General features: G+C 43.1%; 3 protein-coding genes across 4 annotated transcripts in view; 1 reads left to right on the top strand and 2 right to left on the bottom strand.

The window, feature by feature from the left end:
* Nucleotides 1–9,346, bottom strand: part of heatr3 (HEAT repeat containing 3) — a 63,819-nt gene extending 54,473 nt beyond the window's left edge. The window contains exons 1-15 of one of the 2 annotated variants that reach the window (XR_012925386.1): nt 9,059–9,346; nt 8,578–8,750; nt 7,500–7,587; nt 6,993–7,093; nt 6,444–6,553; nt 6,003–6,143; nt 5,554–5,843; nt 4,147–4,237; nt 3,805–3,959; nt 3,611–3,693; nt 3,368–3,504; nt 3,176–3,264; nt 2,382–2,525; nt 2,127–2,303; nt 1,834–2,031 (exon numbers count right to left, since the gene is read on the bottom strand). Coding sequence is in view for 1 of the 2 variants with exons in the window: in XM_076013785.1 (XP_075869900.1) it covers nt 1,918–2,031; nt 2,127–2,303; nt 2,382–2,525; nt 3,176–3,264; nt 3,368–3,504; nt 3,611–3,693; nt 3,805–3,959; nt 4,147–4,237; nt 5,554–5,843; nt 6,003–6,143; nt 6,444–6,553; nt 6,993–7,093; nt 7,500–7,587; nt 8,578–8,750; nt 9,059–9,199 (2,034 nt within the window). In the remaining variant the exon portion in view is untranslated. Of the gene's footprint in view, nt 1–977; nt 2,032–2,126; nt 2,304–2,381; nt 2,526–3,175; nt 3,265–3,367; nt 3,505–3,610; nt 3,694–3,804; nt 3,960–4,146; nt 4,238–5,553; nt 5,844–6,002; nt 6,144–6,443; nt 6,554–6,992; nt 7,094–7,499; nt 7,588–8,577; nt 8,751–9,058 lie in introns of those variants that run through there. The other variant, XM_076013785.1, reaches the window with a different exon arrangement.
* Nucleotides 9,347–12,397: 3,051 nt separating this feature from the next.
* Nucleotides 12,398–13,942, bottom strand: LOC142880118 (arylamine N-acetyltransferase, pineal gland isozyme NAT-10-like). The gene is made up of 2 exons (XM_076013797.1): nt 13,799–13,942; nt 12,398–13,451 (listed from the first exon to the last, which is right to left on the bottom strand). The coding sequence occupies exon 2, from the start codon at nt 13,444–13,446 to the stop codon at nt 12,580–12,582; it is 867 nt and encodes a 288-aa protein (XP_075869912.1). The 5' UTR covers nt 13,447–13,451; nt 13,799–13,942; the 3' UTR covers nt 12,398–12,579.
* Nucleotides 13,943–14,460: 518 nt separating this feature from the next.
* On the top strand, nt 14,461–17,474 carry sdr42e1 (short chain dehydrogenase/reductase family 42E, member 1). Its single transcript, XM_076013796.1, has 2 exons — nt 14,461–14,954; nt 15,800–17,474. Exons 1-2 carry the CDS (start codon nt 14,893–14,895, stop codon nt 16,893–16,895), a joined length of 1,158 nt encoding a protein of 385 aa, XP_075869911.1. The 5' UTR covers nt 14,461–14,892; the 3' UTR covers nt 16,896–17,474.
* Nucleotides 17,475–17,885: the final 411 nt, after the last annotated feature.

Genomic DNA, 17,885 nt, shown 5'->3' with positions numbered 1-17,885 from the left:
TATCTTTTACTATTATCTCTCTGGTTGATACTGGAAATACTTCTCAGCACATTCTACAACAATCTGCATTATATATTCTTGCAACACATCACATGACATTACCAGAGGTGACAAAAGTATTTAAATTATCTAAGTATGGGTTATTGTCTAAAAATTAGTACTAAAAAAGTACTGATTCAACTCATTTTCTGAAGTAAACTTAAGAAAGTGATTCTAAACTGGACTTAAGTTAAAAAAAAGTATAAATTATATTTTTGCCATTAATAAAACGATAAATGTGTTGATATCTTTGCAAAAATGAAAAAGCTTTGGTAGTCTCAATGCTATAGTATTTTTTTCTTTTTCAACTGCAGCACAACCAAAATGTCATCGCTTATACTGTAGTTATGACCTGTGAGCCATTATTGGATGTTTGCACGTTTAATACCAATAACATTGTAATTTTTGACATTTTTATTTTTCCTCTACACTGAAAATGTACTGTACAGTGACTCCAAGGCTGAGGTACTCAAAAATAAATTCCCTCTAAAATATCTTCCACTTTGATATTAATCTACACAGCAGCATAGTTCAAATAGCTCCACTTTAAGCGCAGCAACTATCCATCCATCCATCCATCCGTTTTCCATATATGCTTCCTCTGGCTCGCAGGGTTGCGAGGCTCTGCTGGAGCATCTACCAACTGTCATAGGACAAAGGCAGGGTGACACACTGGACAAGTCACCAGTTCATCACAGGACAACTATAATAAGTGAATTACTTTCAACAAAATTTCTTTCTTTAAAACAGAAAATAATGAGCATGTTTTTTTTTTATTCCAAAATAGTTACCTCAACTCCTCAAAGCCAGATATTTTATACAAAACTCTTAATAATTCTGATATGGGGATTCAAACTAAAACAATGAAAACAAATACAAGTAATTATGTCAGAAGTAATTATGAAAAGACGCAACACAGAAACACTGAACACATAAAATCTGAAGATATCCATTTATTTCAAAAAGAGGCTTTTTCTCACTGTTGACATTGTAATATTCTCAGACAAATGTATCTCATAAAGTTTTTTTTTAAATTCTGTTATACAGTTTTATTGACAGTTTCCAAAATTACAAGAACATAACAAATGCACCATTTGTTATGAAGAATCTTGGTTTGAAAAATGACACTACCAAACCTCAACAGTCGTAAAGCTGGGCCCCGTGACAGATTTGAACAATGTCACAGCCAGTTGTGCTGGTGAGTTTATGTTACCACATGTATGCACTGAAGAAACTTTGTGCCTGTTGCACTGCAAGTCACCCCTGGATGTTTCCTCCTTGAGCAGTCCTTGGAACTAAAGCTGAGAAATGATTTCAAAGACTGAGCTAGAACAAGAGAAATGGGTCGTTATACAGACCAAAATATTTTTTCTAAAATATAATTTTCAACCCTCGTAGCAAATAAGCAAATTCTTTCAAATTTGTTAAATTACAGAAACATCAAATCAACTGTTTCCCATTTCAAGTGAGCCACTTGCTCGAAACCAAATTATAAATTTATTAGCATGAAAGAAAAACACTTTTCTGACAACAGATTTTACTTTCTTAAAGCTCAGTGAATGACACAGCAAACGAGGGAGAATGAGAAAAAAAGCCCTGCGTACTGCAACATGCAGTAAATGACATCCAACTTCCTCTGCTTGAAGTACATGGCAACTCTTTTCTGATATTATCATAATATTATTTTCATCTCTCATCACGATGAAAACTAAGATTATATTAACAATGAAACTTAAAAAAAACCAAAAACAAATAATGGTTTACAAGCATATATTAAACATATGGCAGTTCAACGACCAGATTCTGGTCTTGATGGTTCATGCACCCAAATCACACAGGTTACAATAGAAAAAATGTAAACCAAAAAGTCAAAAGTCTTTATTTTTTCATCACCTTCTCCAGATATCCGATGAATCTTCTGAGGTTGACTTTGATGTTATCAAGCACACAAAGCTGCTGGGGGCTGTACTTTCCTCTGCCTTCTTTCCGTATCTAATCAAAGTGGGGGGGGGGGGGGGGGGATGTTAGACATGTCCACATTAAATGAAACGGTTTCTCAACTAAAACAATACCTATTAATTTAATACCTTGGCCTTAAAGACTGGTTGAAGTGCCTTCAGTGCAGGTAGCAACTGTATGTCTTTCGCAGCCGTCTCAGCCTCGTCTCCATCAGCGAAGACATCAAACAGGGCATCCAGGGCTTCCCCGTTCACAACCAGGTCAGCATCCCGAGTGGCCACTTGGAGCAGAGCGCTCCCAATCATCTGCAGCCACGCACGTTCTTAGATGGAGAACACACACTGGCACACATGCAGACAGAGGAGGAGAGAGACGAATGTTACCTGAAGGGTTGTGGCGGTGCCCTTCTCTTTGGCCAGAGTGCTGCCAGTGATTCCCAGAATGGCCACGGCGTTGACCCGAACGCTGACAACCTCGCAGCGGGTGCCGGCTTCGCTCAGGCTCATTAGCTGCTGGGGGGTCATACACTGGCAAAAACAGCAACACAAACACATGCAAATTTACTAAACTGGCTCTACGAGGTTGGTCTAAGCAGGCGGTTTGATTTCCAATCTTTCCAGAAGGACTAATTCCATTTATTGAATGATTCCCTGACGCCATGCCACACAGTGGCTTTGCCATTATTTGATTATATGGGATTATATGACACCCTTGCATCCGAAGCAAAACTAGTCCGTTATACACGTTTACGTTTCAAAAACACACAGATAATGTTTCTCTTGGCTGGAAATTATTTCCTCTTATGCAAATCAAATAATAATAATAGTCTACTATCAATCATGTCAATTTGCCTATTCAATAATCTGGCTATTAAAATCCTGCATGCAAGACACCCATTCATCTTAATTGGCCTTGTATTTATCCCTTTTATTGGGAACCTGGAGCTCTGCAGCAAGGCAGGAGCTCTCTCATGGCCCCTGTTTAAAATGAACACCAAATGACACAACTTCATGAGATCATATGCAGCCAGGATGTCTGACAATAGCGCACACCAGGAGGAACAAAAATAGCAACAACATTTGGAAACTCAACCTATTCAGGTGACTTAAACTGCTATTTTGGCTAAATTCATCAAAAATGACAGGACGATAATATGAGGCTGTTGCACACTCTGTACCTGTGGGATATTTTTGGAGGCAATCAGCTGTAAAAGAGAGCGCATGGCGCTGATCACAGCCTCCAGGAACTCCTCATCTTTGGAGATTTCTGCAAAAAGTTGGAGAGCGAATGAAAGAGATTTCTTTCACACGTCATCTTTCCTCCGTCAACAACCCAGGAGGACTTGACATGCAAGATATAAATGCGACACCTGCTGCGCCAAACACCAGCGTGGACAGGTGCTGCGCTGCGCCCTGCAGTGCTGCTGCTCCTCCCAGAGACTCGCCGTCCATGGTGGAGAGGATGCTGTGGAGGCACGTCAGCGCCCGCGACTGCACACGCTGCATTCTAGGGGGCGACAGCGAGACTGCTCAGACTAGAGTGGAGTGGATTCATGCTGATAATGTAGAAGTTGTATTGGCTTTAAAGAGTGCACAGAGGTGAAAAAGGTTACTTTTTTAGGAGGCTTCTCCAGGAGGGGTTCTGTTGGCACACATCGACCGCCTCTGTTCTGGGCGAGTCCGTCTTTTTAAGGACCTTCAATAGAGAAAAAAAAAACGAAACCATTCTCAACAAAGTGACATCATGGGTCCTCAGAGTACAGACACTTTACCATTATGTAAGGGCTTTTCCTGTGGTATTATTTGCCTTTTCAGGGATGCTGTGGCTGATCAGAGCTCCGTGAACCTCTGCTGACAAACACAGCGGCGACATCAGACCAGACATTGCGTCACCGAGGCCGTCTGGAGTCACATCGCTTTCATCACTGCTCGACTCTTCCTCCCACTCATCATCAGACGGGTCTGGATAGACACACGACCATGAAAAACATATATATTTTAATATATATATATTATATATATGTATATAGGTCTGCTTTTTGTGGTTATAAGTGCCTTGTGAAATACGGGTGGCGTTGTCACAGGAAATAATGTCGAGGCAGAGTGGCCTCCAGGGGTCAGCGCTGCTGCCCGTGCCCACGACGCTCACCGTCAGAGCAGCACATGTTGACGATGATCTCCAAGGACATTTGCTGGGCTGTCAGCAAGGCGGTCGCCTCCCTCAGCTCCTCTTTGGCCCTCTGGACACAAAAAACAAACAAAACAAAAAACCACACACACACACAGTCATGTGAGTCAACAGCCGAGCGAGACGATGAGTGTCTGCACTGTTATCAGCCAGGGTTCAGCAGACTGATGCAGGGATTCATGTCTAAAGTGTGTGTGTGTGTGTGTGTGTGTGCATTCTCACATATCCAATTGGACTTTTTGCTCAGTGATGCGAGTCAAACCTGCTCTGTGAGTGGAGTGCCACTTTAAGTAGAGCTCCTCATCCAGCCAACTGTTAACAAGGGCTTTTTTCTGTGCCGCGGCGGAGTCAAAAAACAAAAACTTGGGAGTGATTGGAGCGCCAGTGGGCTGTGATGGGTTTTGGTGTGTTGGGAGCCGTGTGTCACTACAAGGACATTCCAGGGGGCTGACAGACGTTGGGGGAAGCCAGGCTCTGGTCTCTGGTTGAACCTCGCTGAGTCCTTAATCTGCCCCCACCGCCTTCACCACATTGTTTTGGAGCCCAGTCGGCCACACTCGCACTCCAAGAACTGAAAACCAATGTGGTGAGATTTGAACCTCATCTCGCAGACATGCACTGGCATTGTGCTAAAAGACAGGAGGATTCAAATACTGCTTCAGCACTGATTTATGGAATGAGGCATTAAATTATTTTTCACCAGCTTGATTGATAAAAGCTTCAGGCTACATTTATTAAAGTTAAAGTCCCAGTGATTGTCACATCTTGAAGGATGCGAAATTTGTCCTCTGCATTTGATCCATCATCCCCTGAGGGAGAGGTGGGCAGCAGTGGTACTGCGCCCGGGAATCATTGGGTGGTCCAACCCCCCCCAATTCCAACCCCGAATACTGAGTGCCAAGCAGGGAGGCAATGGGGACCATTTTTACAGTCTTTGGTCTGACCCGGCCGGGCACTGAACCCACAACCTGCCAGTCTCAGTGTGGACATTCTACCACCAGACCACTGAGCTGGGATCTATAGCATATCTAAGTGTACGCGAGAAAAGAAAAACATAACGCAGGACTTCACCATCTACACATGTAAAATACATTCAATATTCAGACTTTTTAATACAGGATTGAAAGATTTTTTTGTTTTGTTTTGTTTTTTTTTACTTTTTTGGAACTAATGTATGTGTGTTTGATATGGGTTCCCTGCATAACTTCAAACATGACTTTGGAATTTATACAGAATATTAATCAGTTGGTAGTGAGGTGCATGAATAATGATGTCAGCTACATAATCTGCCTGGTCTAAGAATTGCATAATTCCACTGACTTTGGAGTTTCCTGGGTTCACGTAACATTTTACCGTGAGACCACTTACAGGTAAGAGGTCAGAGAAGTCGCTGTCAGTCCTCGCAGCTTTTCCGCTCTTCTTGTTTGGAGGGGCTTCCTCCTCCTCCTCCATCACCTCCTCGTGCAGCTCCACTGCGGCGGCCTGCTCCTCTGAGTCTGAGGCAGCTGTGGTCTTCCTGAGACCTTCAGCCAGTCTGAGCTCGGGTATCAGGGTGCCCGCGTCCATATCCAGGCAGCTGGACAAGGCGGCCACCACTGCATTCAGGGTCTGAGCCTGGCGAGCCACAGGAAGACTGGCCTTCATGTTCCACAGTGTCCCTGAGGGGGGCGACGCACACCACAGCCACTTCATCAATGCAGAACACGACTCAGGGGCAGAGCAGGAGGCACTTTGACTGGAGTCACTTTCAAAGCCCTTGACACGACAGTGAGCGGCAAGTGTGCAGTATTAATTTAAAAAGAAGTGACAATGCGTACCTGCAGCCAGTGTCCTGAGGAGGGTGTGTGCCATGTCTGGCTGAGATGACAACAACACACTCTCCAAGACTCGCAGCACAGCAGCGTTCAGGCTGCACAGCAGCTCGGGGTTGTCCTCGGTCACAGTGTGCAAACAGTGCGCTGCAGCAACACACAATGGGGGGGGGGGGAAACCCTCTTGTTTTAATACAGCACAAAAACAAATGAGTTGCAGGGCAAACTGGATCATTTAGAAAGGCAGTCGGATTTATTCTTATTGATCGAGAGTATTTGACATCCGAGACTGCAGCTTATGCAACAATTCTGTTGTTTAACTTTTGAGGGAGTGCTGCAAATGAATAGATGTGGAAGGCAGCCCCTTGTTATGTCACAGAGGGCACCAAAAAATAAGTAACAAGCACAAGTAAACATGTAAGTTCAGGGTGCACTACTTCAACCAACCAGCAGAGATGGCCAGCTCCACGTTGTGTGTGTGTCGCTCCAGACACTGGACGACCACGTCGAGGAGACCCGACTTGTTGAAGACGGAGAGCGCCTGGCTGCTGATCTCACTGGAGGGACGACACAATATGACACAGATGGCTACTGAAGCAAAAAAAAGAAAATCCCATGTGAAAATAACAGATACAATTACAGATAGAGGAAGTGACAGTGTCACATCGAGGTCTTCGAACTGAGAATGTAATGTTCTGCCATGGCTCGGAGAAGGGTCATCGGTAAAAAAAATTAAGCTTATTTTCATTTTGACAGCACGAGTGTCGGTGTCTTCCGCTTGGACTGAGCTGCAGTGTGTGGATGAAAACAGCGAGCACGCTCAGTGGAAACACTGTCGGCCAAACAGGCCTACATATTGCACACACCACGTGGCCTTTGCACAAAAATGACTGATTGGGCTCCAGCTGGCAGGCTTGGCCGCCCTCGCGCTCATCTGTTTCCTGTCCAATTCTGGCATCTTAATGAAGGCGAGAAAAACGCTTTGCCGGAGCTCACCACAGATTCCACAGGAGGTTCACAGCTTCGTTGGCCACGTCCTCCACCTTGTTCTTCTGCTCCTTTTTCGGCGGGGAGGTACACTCGAAACCTGCACAGCACTGACAAGGAAACAGCAATTTGGGTACGGGTGACACAAAAGCAGAACCACAGCCAGTCTAAACTCTATCGGTAGTATATCTATCAATCTATTCCGAGATATTCACAAAGTTATTATATTATGATAATGTGTCTTGAGGAGGTGTGAACTGCAGACAACAGACATCACACTGAGCTCCGGCACCAGCTGACAGAGCTGCTGTTTGATGGCTACGGGCATGTTTTTAAATAACCAGCATGCGGTCAGGACATTTTTTTTTTTTTTTTTTTTTTTTTAAGGAATCCAGAGCATCCTCGACATGCAGTGAAGCCAGCAGTGGAGAGTGCGGAGGCGTTCTCTGACAACTGCTGATGAAGAGGAAGCAAAGTGATGGGGTGAGCTAAAAGCAGCAGAGGGCTCGATCTCACCTCTCTGAGCAGCGCGGTCAGCGGAGTCATGACGTCGTGCTTCACCATGTCCTCGCACACCTCCTGACCTCCGCATGAACTCAGGTTCCTGTTGGCCAGACAGACGCAGCAGGCTCATTGGCTGTGTGTGTGTGTGTGTGTGTGTGTGAGGGGGTCTTGGATAGGTTGTAACACTACAAAGCACAAACGGTCTTTTCTTTGCAGAGGCAATGCTGAGACGGTAGCATGGCTCCCCCTGTGGAGGGGACAGAAATATGTCTGCAAATTATAAAACATGTCTAAAAGCTACTGCCATGGTCAGTTTTTATGAAAAACATGATACCAACAGCCTCCAAAATCTATTTTGATATTACATGCATAATATCACATTCTAAATTGATGTCAATGATTGATTTTTTTTCCCCCCCTATGATAATACTATAGACATGGATGAAATATATGTTTTTACGGTAAAGTGATACAATCGAGCAGGTTTTGAAAGTTGAAAATATTAACAAAATAGAAAAAGCTGTAAAATGTAATACAATGTTATTTGTCTAAAATATTTGCACAGTAAAGTGTAATTAAATGTTGTTGTTTTGTTTTTGTTAAATATTCCTGCTCAAGACTGGTTCACACCAAAGACTACAAAAATGGTGGCCAGCAACACCCAACGACTCCTAAACCGATGTGCACGACTCCCAGAGTGAATGTGTTGAATACTGAGACAAATCCAAGGATTCAGAAAAAGGAAGTGGCAAGTCTCACTGACATCCACCACTGACTTGGTGGAGTACCAGGATCATACGGAAGGTGTTCTAGTCAATGCCTCCTACACCCATCCAAAATCAACCTCTAGAAACTGTACCACGGGGGAAAGAAAATAACCAACACATTGGAAAAACGTACAAACACATTTGTGGGGTGCCCCTTGTGGTGAGGCTCGCAGAAATGATTTCGTCTCATTGCTCAGTTTTCAGTTTGCATGTAGTGACCCACGGCTTGATTGAACCTCGCTGTCTGGAACGGGGCTGATCGCACAGTACAATAATGAGACGTTGAGGGAGGGAGGGGAGGTTGTGATGCGTTCACGGCCCACCTGAGCGCTCCAGCGGCGGTTTCCCTCACTGCCAGGCTGCTGTCCAGCAACAGGGGTCCCAGTTTCCTGACGGCGTCCCGGTGCAGGAAGCCTGGGATGGTGTGAGTCTGCTGCACCACCTGCGAAATGCTGGCACACGCAAACTCCCGCATGTCCGCACAGGGACTCTGCAACTGCACCACACAATGACACCGACGTGGTCCATTAACCTCTATCGTCACCACACACATCGCTCTTTCTAAAATAGGACACTGACGTGATGATGGTATTAATAACACCTGAGCTCAGAGTGTTTAAACAAGTAGCAACACACATACACACACATTTGGAAGCAGGCTAACTACGCCAACTCGTCGTAGCTACTGGGAGACGCTGCAACTTTTATTTACAACTGATAGCGATCGTCCCGCGATGAAATGTATGACGAAAATACGTATGTCAGAGTAATGTCGAGTGTCTGACTGGGTATAAAGTGTCGTACTTTCTCCAGAAACTCCGCAGCTGGGCAGCTATCGTCGCCGAGCGCCTCGTCTTCGACGTCCGCCTCTTTCACAGCGTTCACCGGCAGTCCGAGCGAGTTGAACTGAGGCCGTTTGAATTTCGTGGTCTTGCTTTTTCCCATTATTATTATTTTTTTTTTTTGCTCTACTGAGGGATAAAGTGGCGTCTGCACATGTAACGGGACTGTAAAACACCGGGTTCAGACTGTGGCTGCTGCTGAAATCCACTCACACATCCCGGCTCAGGCGGAGGCCATGTGGAAGAAGAGACTCTGCCGTAAAGCGAACCCTTTAGCGGAAAGCAAGGGATACTGTCGTAAAACATCAGGTGGGCGTAAACACACGCGCACACAGTGAAAGACAAAGGCCACAGGCTGAAACACAGGACACTTTGACAGTCTTCAAGTATTTATTTAGAATTTATTTAGGTAAATACATTTAAAAAATAGAGACATTTTTAATAAAACGAATGCTCCACGTCGGAAACAGAAACAAACACGTGGCCTCACATGAGCCAGAAGAAGGGACCATGTGAGCAGATAAGCAGCTTCAATAATGACACCTGTACACTGACGTTGTTAAAAGGCTCAACAGTTAATTTATGGGGAAATGCAATCCAATCACGACGACGTCTGCCTCGACGTTGTTCAAACCCCGACACGGCAACATGTGGCTGTCACGACAGACGAGCTACGTTGTCTCATCACCTCCAGGCGCTGATGTTCATTGGATGTTTGGTCGTGGCTTGAGAATTAGCTTCCCTGTCTGATAAAGGAGCAAAAAGAATGAATGAATAAATGAATGTAAACAGCTTTATGAAAGTTTGCGTCATCATTGGAGGGTTTGGACACTCACGTCATCACAGGACATATTATATTCAGCTAAAACTGTCCGACAGCGAGCAGCAATACTGAGGGAACAAAGGTTAAAGAAGAGAACAAAAACAATCTTTCTGAGAAAGGTGCAATTGCTGTGACTTTTTCCCTACACTGCATGTGTGCAATGTCAGTGTAGTAGAACAAACGTTACATTGACTCAAATATTGAGGCACATAAAAGGATACATTGATGGTGCAACAACTCGTTTGTGTATCCCAGCAAAGAAGAGAGCTATAAGAGTTATACAACTGATCGTGAAGAAGGGATGATTCCATAACGAAGAAAAGAAAGATACCTGTAGGATCACATCAGCAAAACATTAGTCATCCTCAAACATCGCTAGTAATTAATGTGTGGAAATTGAAAAAAAAAAACAACAACAACTGATCGTACCCATAATGCTGTTCAACAAGAAGCTGTCCAGTTTAGCTGACCCTTCTCACAATACATGACAATTACATTTATACAATGTCAACTATCGGGGGGGGGGTGGGGGTGGGGAACCTGCTTGTTCAGAAAAAAATTCTTTCGGCAGGAAGTGACCAATTTAACGATGTCTGTCTACTTATCCTTTTACCTTCTGTGTATCTGGATCTATTAACCAGTTCCAGGCCCCAGTAGCTGTACAGACGGACACGACGATCAGAATCACTAAAAAAAAAAAAAAAAGGGTAGAAAAGCGAGAAAGAGCAATTATGTACAGCGCCACCCTGAGTGCAGGAGTAAGCGGCTATAGAAAATGGATGGATGGATGATAATAAACAGGACTGTCAGTGACAGCAAGACATAAGACACGTCCTGTGCATGCCATTTACTCCATGGAATTATTAACAATCACAACCGTTACTTACTTCTCCACCTGCCCGTAGCAGGTTGCAAACAAGAGACATACTCCGTCAACCTTCTTTCAAAGGCCTTCAAGTCTGGGGGGGAGAAGTACATAAGTTGTGTCTGGATGTGAATCACGGCTTTAACCTCTGCTTCAACTCATATCATTCAATGTAAGATTTGAAGCGTTGGTGGACACTCGTGACGTTAATGATAAATGTAATTATCTACATCGTGAGTGTCCACATTAATACTTTGCCTCAAATGTCCTAGTACAACAAGGATTATGTGTTGCAAGTCCAAGTCCTGGCCAACTAAAACTACAAACAGAAATGTGGAACGAATATCGGACACATAACCAAGCCAGCATGCTAAGCGGCGTCAGAGCGTCGGCTAGTTTTTGAGGAATGAACCGAACACTTTCATGCATTTTAAAACTCTGTCCTTTGCTCCTACAGGCTCTAATGTGAATCACGGTAATGGGAATAACATTAGGTGACGAGGATGATGATTTAAGTGTCTCTCTCTATCTGGGTTACCTTCAGCCTGTTCCAGAGAGTTCATGTCTGCTAGCTGCCCCCCCGGTAGCAGAGCGATGTCGGCTCGCACAGCTACTTCCGCTCGGCAAGAAGGACAGCCAACACCGACCAATCACATTTGGCTCCTGTCAAACCTGGTTGGGTAGAAATAAAGTAGAAGCCCCACCTCCTACTAGCGTTTGTTTATTTCTTTCTTTATTAGGATCCCCATTAGCTGCAGCAAAATTTCACTTACACAATAAACATGAATCAAAATTGCATTCAATAGTATATAAAAAGCAAACAAAAAAAATATGAAAAACATTATAAAGCAGATTAAAATAAAAGAAAGGAAAACACAATCAATGTGACTTCAATCTCAGTCACCTCAATCCCAATCAATAATCATTGTACCTAACTAAGTCTGCAGACATGAAAAATAGGCTATATGTATAAAGTGCACAAATGGATACAAGCTTTCTGTGTATTACAAACAAGATGAAAGCCACATTTATCCTCATTTTGATAGATGCAGTTTTACAAGTATTTTGCTTTCTTTTCTTTCAAAGTTCAGGAACATGTTGGTCATTCTCCTAAATCAAGTCTTACAATTATTTGATTTGGCTAAAATAAAGAACCATTTAGTCTAGGACACTCATCATCATGACTGATTTACTCTGTTTTGGTTTGACCTTTGCGGGTTTTAGGTATAAAATTAAAATGTCTAAATTAATTTTACATCATGATATGTGTGCAAAACAATACAATAATTCTAATTTATTTAATGTTTCATTCCTTTTTTTTTTTTTTTTTAATGAACACACTTTAATTTATCTTAAATATGGCTAAGTAAATTTGATTAATTGATTTGTCATGGCCATAATTAAGTATTTATTTAAGTAGGGGGTCTTCCCTCCTGTAAATTATTCTTATCATATCTTTATATCATTATTACTATTACTCAATTGCAATGTTAAAACAATAATTTAAGCTCATTCACTTTCTTGTTTCAAAAAACTTTTTTTTTCTCCCTATTTTTTTTTGTTAACTCCAGTCATGGAATGAAGACATTCTGTGAGTCTTGCTACTTTGGTACATCACTGGTGGGGTGGGTTGGCTTTCAATTCAATTCAATTCTGCTTTGTTTGTCGAGAACTGTATCATAATAAAGCTATTTCAGGGTACTTTACATGTTAAGCAGGTAGACCACACTCTCATCGCCAACCGTTTCCACGAGAACAATCAGAGAGGTAACACCAGCAAAGACAAACTGCTTTTTTAGAGTGTATACTTTGTTTTTTCATTCACAGGTTGCATTTTCTTCTGCAGTTTTAAATTAAACTTTTCTCTTAGAATTCCCTCAAGCTCATCATCTGTTATGCACCTCATATCATAAACATCAACTCCTTCTTCTGGCTTGTATGTGACCTCACTGTAGATCCAACCTACTAAGACTCTGAACCCACTTGGAGTTTGTAATGAGCAGATGGATTTAGTAGTGAACAAAGAAGTGGGATCGGTCTGGAGTCTGTGGATGGTCTCCAAGAAACGACCCATCTCTCGAGGAGCCAAGGTAAAGCCGTACATGATCTTTGTTCCCTTCCTACCAACAAGACTTGTATTGGCAAAATCTGGGTTGAGAACCTGTGGTTCCCTGCAGGTCTTCTCCAGCCTCCAGAAACCCTCTTCATTTACGAGGCGAAAGATCCCTGCTGCTTGAGGCTGCTCCTTTTCTGAGATGAGTTCCAGGGGCTCCCACAGTTGATAAGACACTCCAAAGCTTACATCTGTGATGTAGGCCTTTCCATCTATGACAACCTTGTTGATGAGATGGCTTTCAGTTGGGTAAAAATCATCGACGTGATAAACCCTAGCGCCCAACATTGTGGTGTCGAAGCCCAGTTTTCTCAGCACCCAGTTAAACAAAAAGTTGTTCTCAAAGCACCAACCCCCTCGATTGTTCCGCACAATCTTGTCATAGATGTCTTCAAGGTCTGCCGTGATTCTCTCACCACAGTGAATGCTAAGGTTTTCAAAGGGAACTGACAGAACATACTTTTTGTGGACGGACTTCAGTGTTGCCAGATCCAGTTTTTCCACACTGTCTTGGAAACCAGTTCTTTTAAAGTACTCCTCCAAATTCATGTTGCCTGAAATACATAGTAATTAAGAGGTATTATTATTTATTATACATTTACTTATGTATTTGTGTTGGCATTTAATGCTGACAACTCGGTCCAATGGCAGTCACAACTGCCACTGGGCTGCTCTTAGATATGTTAATAAGACAGGTATTCACTTCAAAGTAATTGCAATTTGAAGCTCCAATCCAAGTAAGAGGATAAAAAATGTAACAATAATCAAATATCAGTGTTACCAATTTGCAGTAATACAGTCTTTTTTCTTTTCTTTTTTTGAAAAGGTAAATAAACTGAAAATACGGAAGCTGTATTTAAAGAAAAGAAGAAGTTAAAGTTAACGTAAAACACATACGTACTTGGTTGATGTCTGGAACCTTTGGACCCTGTGACCGCAGTGCACCAGCAGCCTGCAGAGGAGAATAGTTTAATGAGAAACTTCAGCCAGTTATACTTTGCTTACTTCGGAGGAGTCATGGCGGTCGCCGCCAGAGACAGCTTGCATTCGGTGATGTCATCATAAAAGAGCGATGCACTGCTCTCACATGGGATTTAACACGGTCAGAAATGAGGAAACACATCCACTCTTCGAAAGTACTTTTTTTTTTTTTAAATCGACTTGAGTTTTAGCCCGACACGTTTTGTGAACCATGTCACGTAATGTCACTGATATTGCTGAGTTGACGAGTACAAACATCTTTACCGAAGAGCATCTTTGTCAGAGTGAACGCCTTTTATTAATATTTTACAGAGCATCCGGCTACACCTTCAAAATAAATGTATTTTAGAAAGATCCCGAGCTGATGCAAAAGCAAAAGATAAAATAGTTCAAAGAAAATGCGATTTATTTAACCACATATTCATGAAAACAATTACATTCAGTTCCTTAGAAGAGGAACACTACGTTTCTAACGTACCTTAAATTTTCTAAACAATGCCCTCATTTCCTGTATTACTTGTGTAAGCATTTACGAGCTTTCTCAATTCTGACCACGTTCACTTCCGTTTGTTCATACGTTGCGTAATGTCACCTCACGTAACGTACGTGAAAGCCGAGCAGACCAAGGAAATACACGCTCGTGTTCAGGGGACAGGGGTAGAGTTGAGTCTTACTGTATTTGGACAAAGTGCATTTGTTCACTTTACGTTACGATTTGTCAGAGAGTTCTGTGTGTATCCATTTACAACACTTCTTGATTGCAAAAGTGAGTGTGAGGCGTCGTGCTTGTAGGCTGCACAAACGTAGTTTACGATACTGAAACGCACGTGTGATTTGATCGAGGGTGTGAAAATGTTTATCCATCTATGAGGACTCGGAAACAGACGTTCTCTTGAACTGAACCCCTGCGTGTCACAAATAGCATTTCATTCGTTTAGGAGGATTTTTTTTTTCTTCTTCTTCCAGTCTAATTTGAGATGTCTAATCTAATTCCAGAGCATTGGGACCACGGGGATGGAGACTGCACATCCAGGGACGTTGCTGATAACAGGAGGATGCGGCTACTTTGGTTTTCGGTATGTTTTCATTCATTTCACAGTATTCCACTGAAACCCTTGATTTTGTCAGCCTGTGTTGTAATACTGTAATTTGACCACAAGGGTGTGCAGTCTGTCTTTTTTATCTGCGTGAGATCCTACCAACCAGGCGAGGGTGGCAATTTGGTGTGATAATTCATGAAGCTTCACGTATCTGAAGAAAACGGTCAAACAAAACTCTTTTTGTCTCTCCGAAACTGTTTCTCACGTGTTGCTGTTGTTATTAGTAGCAGTAGTATTAGTATCAGTATTATAAATCAGGTATTTAAAGTATATCTGCATTTTGCACATTCTAATTTAAAATTTAAAGTAAAATCTGCTGTATTATTTCACAGCCAAACTGAACAGTGTTGAAGCCATTATAGTCACATTGACATTTTACATGAAATGCAGTACATGTAGAAAAAATACAGCACATTGTATATTATTATGAAAGTCAACTGGACGTTTTCCTGTCATTGACTTCCTGCCTGAACAACTCTATCTGCTCCGATCGATGCGATTGCCAAGCATGAAAAATAGAGCTGCTGCGTATTTTTACAAAGCGGCGCCTTTTCTTGCTTGTGGGACGCCTCCAAAACACACCGTGGCAGGACTGGTGGAAACACACACCCCGATTTCAATGGCCGTGGTCTGCAGCGGTGCTGTGAATACGTCATAGTCTAGTTCGGTGGCAAGGAGCCTTCAGTCTGCCTCAGATTTGTGAAAATCTACAAATGCAAAGATGCAACAAACAATTCTATATTTAAAATAGAGTCGTGTGAAAATCCCCTAAAATAAATGTAATCCATCATTTGTTTTTTTCCCCTTTATTTTTTCTGCAGCCTTGCTTGCTCCCTCCACAATAAAGGCGGCAAAATCATCCTCTTTGACACGATCCCTCCACAGAGAGACATGCCAGAGGACATTGTGTTTATCCAGGGAGACATACGAGAGTATGCACATGTACAGAGGGCCCTCGCTGGGGTGGATTGCGTGTTCCACATCGCTTCCTATGGCATGTCTGGCAGAGAGCAGCTAAACCAGCACGTCATCGAGGCAGTGAATGTTCAGGGCACGCACAACGTCCTGAAGGCCTGTGTGGAGCTGGGAGTGCCCAGGCTGGTTTACACCAGCACTTTCAACGTGGTCTTCGGGGGTCAGGTGATAGAAAATGGGGACGAAAGCCTCCCGTATCTGCCTCTCCACCTCCACCCCGACCACTACTCCAGAACCAAGTCTGTGGCCGAGATGGCGGTGCTGGAGGCCAACGGCACGGCGCTGAAGAGCGGCTCGGGAGTCCTGCGAAGCTGCGCGCTGCGTCCCGCTGGGATCTACGGGCCGGGCGAGCAGAGGCACCTGCCCCGGGTCGTCGGATACATCGAAAAGGGAATTTTCCGCTTTGTCTACGGTGAAGCAAGCAGCCTGGTGGAGTTTGTCCACGTGGACAACCTGGTGTCTGCGCATGAGCTGGCTGCACGGGCTCTGACCCCCGAGCAGCAGCACCGCTCGGCCGGTCAGGCCTACTTCATCTCAGACGGCAGGCCTGTCAACAATTTTGAATTCTTCAGGCCGCTGGTGGAGGGTCTGGGCTACCCTTTCCCCAAGCTGCGACTTCCTGTCACTCTCATTTACTTGTTTGCGTTTCTCACAGAGATGGTTCACCACCTCGTGGGGCCTGTGTATAATTTCCAGCCACTGCTGACCCGCACCGAGGTGTACAAGACCGGTGTGACGCATTACTTCAGCATGGCCAAAGCCAAGGCAGAGCTGGGTTATGAGCCCGCAGAGTACAATCTGGACGAGGTGGTGCAGTGGTTCAAAAGCAGAGGCCACGGCAGAAAATCCTGCCGCTCCTCTCTCAGTTGGCTGTGGGACGTGCTCTTCTTCACTGCCCTCATTGCTGTCGCCCTCTCCTTTCTGCCTCTTGTTGGGAGCTGATGATAAAAAAAAAAAAAAAAAGTGATACCCTTCATTAATAAAACTAGATTTTTACATTTGCCCAACAGCCTTAGTATTGAATGAATGAATGAATGAATGAATGAATGAATGAAAGCCCTAGGGAATTAATAGGGTTCTGGCTCCAGCGCATCTATGCAGAAACCTGATTGCAGCTCCAAGTGCTGGAGCCAGTGCTGGACTTGAACTGACGACCTGACAGCCACCAAAGCTGACAATTCACTGAGGAAATGCATCAACTATTTGTCAAAATGTTTGCCCTTCTTGATTGTTGATAATGACAATAAATATTAATAATTGTTACCCTTGGAGATTAGAGGAGAAACTGTCATTTCAGGATTTCTTTGAAATATCTTGTGTTTACAATCTCTACTTAGTGCTGATGTTTTGATTGCACTTCCCCAGTGATATTTTACAGGCTGTAGGTTTTTCAGATGCCTACCTCAGATTTCCCACAAGTGTTACTCTTTGAAGTAGAAGTATCTTTTAACAAAAACATATACGCTCATTTATTCCAATGCTGTTTTGCGTGACATGCAATAAATCGATGCTCATTCTAAACTTGTTTTAATCTTTTTGTGTCTGATAAAATGTGTGTGTGTGGTTTTTTTTTTTAAAACATGCACCATACATGGATAAGAAGTGGTGATATATCATAAAAATGAACTAAAAGCCTGATTAAGTCTATTTTCAATATCAGTATAAGACTTTGTATTTGGGACATATTTTAAACTAAAAATATAAAAGTGCATGCATTCGGACAACAAAACGTAGAGAAACGCCTATAATGGTAAACGCCGGTAATTCGTAATAAGGCCTAAAAAAAAAAAAAAAAGAAAAGAAAAACAGCCATCAGGCGAATAAGAGTGAATAGTAGCAAACACCTTCACTGGCTGTAATTTGACGGGGTTTATTCCTGGTGCAAAAGGAGTCGGGCCAGGTGAGGCGTGCTTTGTGCGGTATTTTAGTCTG

The sequence above is a fragment of the Nelusetta ayraudi genome, unplaced genomic scaffold, assembly GCF_046127955.1.
Source record: "Nelusetta ayraudi isolate G7.1 ecotype Tasmania unplaced genomic scaffold, CSIRO-AGI_Nayr_v1 ptg000157l, whole genome shotgun sequence".
Lineage (NCBI taxonomy): Eukaryota > Metazoa > Chordata > Actinopteri > Tetraodontiformes > Monacanthidae > Nelusetta > Nelusetta ayraudi.
This window is presented reverse-complemented; position numbering and strand designations above follow the sequence as displayed.

Coding starts and splice junctions, on each gene's coding strand:
- LOC142880118 (XM_076013797.1), bottom strand. CDS start 13,446: ATGAATTTGGAGGAGTACTTTAAAAGAACTGGTTTCCAAGACAGTGTG.
- sdr42e1 (XM_076013796.1), top strand. CDS start 14,893: ATGGAGACTGCACATCCAGGGACGTTGCTGATAACAGGAGGATGCGGC. Junction 14,955..15,799: donor TGCGGCTACTTTGGTTTTCG/GTATGTTTTCAT, acceptor TTTTTTCTGCAG/CCTTGCTTGCTCCCTCCACA.